This window comes from Halyomorpha halys, unplaced genomic scaffold (genome assembly GCF_000696795.3).
Source record: "Halyomorpha halys isolate HHAL.00 unplaced genomic scaffold, Hhal_1.1 Scaffold529.1, whole genome shotgun sequence".
Classification (NCBI taxonomy): Eukaryota; Metazoa; Arthropoda; class Insecta; order Hemiptera; family Pentatomidae; genus Halyomorpha; species Halyomorpha halys.
Window position 1 is genome coordinate 87,467 of NW_027116277.1, and position 1,906 is coordinate 89,372.

Consider the following 1,906-nt stretch of genomic DNA (forward strand, 5'->3'; position numbering starts at 1 on the left):
GGTACAATTTACAGTTATAACTATTGCCTTAATGAAAAGTTCAATAATGTTTGTTCAAAAATTTCTTTAGAATTTTTAAAAACACTATACACCATATTACGGTTAAATAAAAAATCAAGTCTTATAGATATTATAGATAAATATTCTTAATGATGACACACAAAAAATAAAAAAGTTCCTGCTACCTATCGTAGCACTTAAGTAGGACATCGTTCCTCTGTCTACTTCATCTGATTGAAAACATTATGATATGCTTATGTACATGAGAAATCGAGAACATACCGTTTATTATACAAATTATTTCTAACAAACCTTCATTTTTTACCTACAGATAAATGTTTTTGATTTAGAAAACCATCTTACTTCAAAAGAACTGCGAGTTTTAAGACTATTGTTGACTAATTTTTTTTTGGTGCAATATTATTATAAATTACAATAGAATAAGAGATATATAAAAGTGAGTAATTATTTAGAAAACTTCATTGTAAAATACAAACCAATAAATAAAACGTATAAGAGAAAATTTCAGAATCAAATATTTTCAACATGGAATGTCTAACTGAGAATTTCACATTTATTCAGTAATATTAAATTAATAAAAAAATGAGCCCAAAGGATTTCATTTTTGTAGGGATCCAACAACCAATCAGATACGAAAACAGTGGGAAAGAAAAAAAAAGTTTTCTTTCAGAGAACTATCATCTTCCAACACAGAAAGTTGTCTTTTAAACCAACAATTAGAAACTCATTTATTTCTACCAAAGAAAACAAATACTTTTAATAATTTGAGTATTTCTTAAAAATAAATATTTAATTTGGTTTTTATTTGGCCTCTATACTAATGGACAAGAGTTTGTTCTAAACATAATTGTAAAAATCGTATTTTATGATAAACATATTAAATTTTATTGTTAGAGAATCAAGTTGTTGTTTTACACATTTAATTATTTTTGTGGATATACTGATAATGAAATTGATAATAAGGGATATTTATAACAAATTATAAACAGAAATTAGGTGAAAATCAAAGAGAAACAATATTCATTAGTCTTACCTTAGCTTGGGCTCTGTTATGGGCCCTTATAACGGCTGCTTGGGCCATTTCTCCTTATCAATTCACAACGATTGATTACCTCCTCTAACCAGACTGGACTCAATAATATACAACTTAACTGATATGGAGTACGAACAACACACAACAAAAGCCAAACACAGACTGACCTGGCAACTTGTGGAATGCACTCGAACTAAGCCGAATGAAGCCGAACCTAAGCTGTCATCGGCTACCATCGTCCGTAGGCGAACTAAGCCGAAGGGAAAGAAAAAACCGGCCAAAAAGTCTAGTTACGGGGCAACCAAATTTATTTAATATTAGACACCAAAACATTTTATAATTCTTTTATCAACCCCCTCCACAATTTTTTCCCCATCAAATATCGCAATGTAACTGTTAATATTAAATTACATTGTTAAGGCAATGTAAGGTAATATTAACAATAATTGTTAAGGCTGTACTTATTCAATTAAAGCATATATACATATTAAATGAAAAACAATAATAAATTAATAATAAAAATGGATAAATCTAAAATATAATGTATAATAATAATATAATAATTTAAAACATAAGTAAATCAATGTATTAAATAATAGCATTTAGCCGTTTACTCATTTTACTATTATTTAACTCTTTGATTTACTTATTTATATAATTTTATTATTTTATGGTTTAATTGAATACGTACTTAATTATATTTAATTACATTTATTAAAATAATGCAATCTGCCATAATCAAGGGCAATAAATATAAAGGCTGAACGTATTCAATTAAACCACATATACATATTAAATAAAACCAATATTAAATTAATAATAAAAAAATAGATAAATCTTATTTGGAAGTAG

General features: G+C 26.4%; 1 protein-coding gene across 2 annotated transcripts in view; it reads right to left on the minus strand.

The window, feature by feature from the left end:
- Positions 1-1,906, minus strand: part of Rhp (rhophilin) — a 96,822-nt gene that overhangs the window by 87,421 nt on the left and 7,495 nt on the right. The window contains exon 1 of one of the 2 annotated variants that reach the window (XM_067053082.1): positions 1,055-1,233. The exons of the other annotated variant lie outside the window; for it this stretch is intronic. Coding sequence (XP_066909183.1) covers positions 1,055-1,102 — 48 coding nt within the window. The 5' untranslated portion in view covers positions 1,103-1,233. Of the gene's footprint in view, positions 1-1,054; positions 1,234-1,906 lie in introns of those variants that run through there. 2 annotated transcript variants of the gene reach the window in all.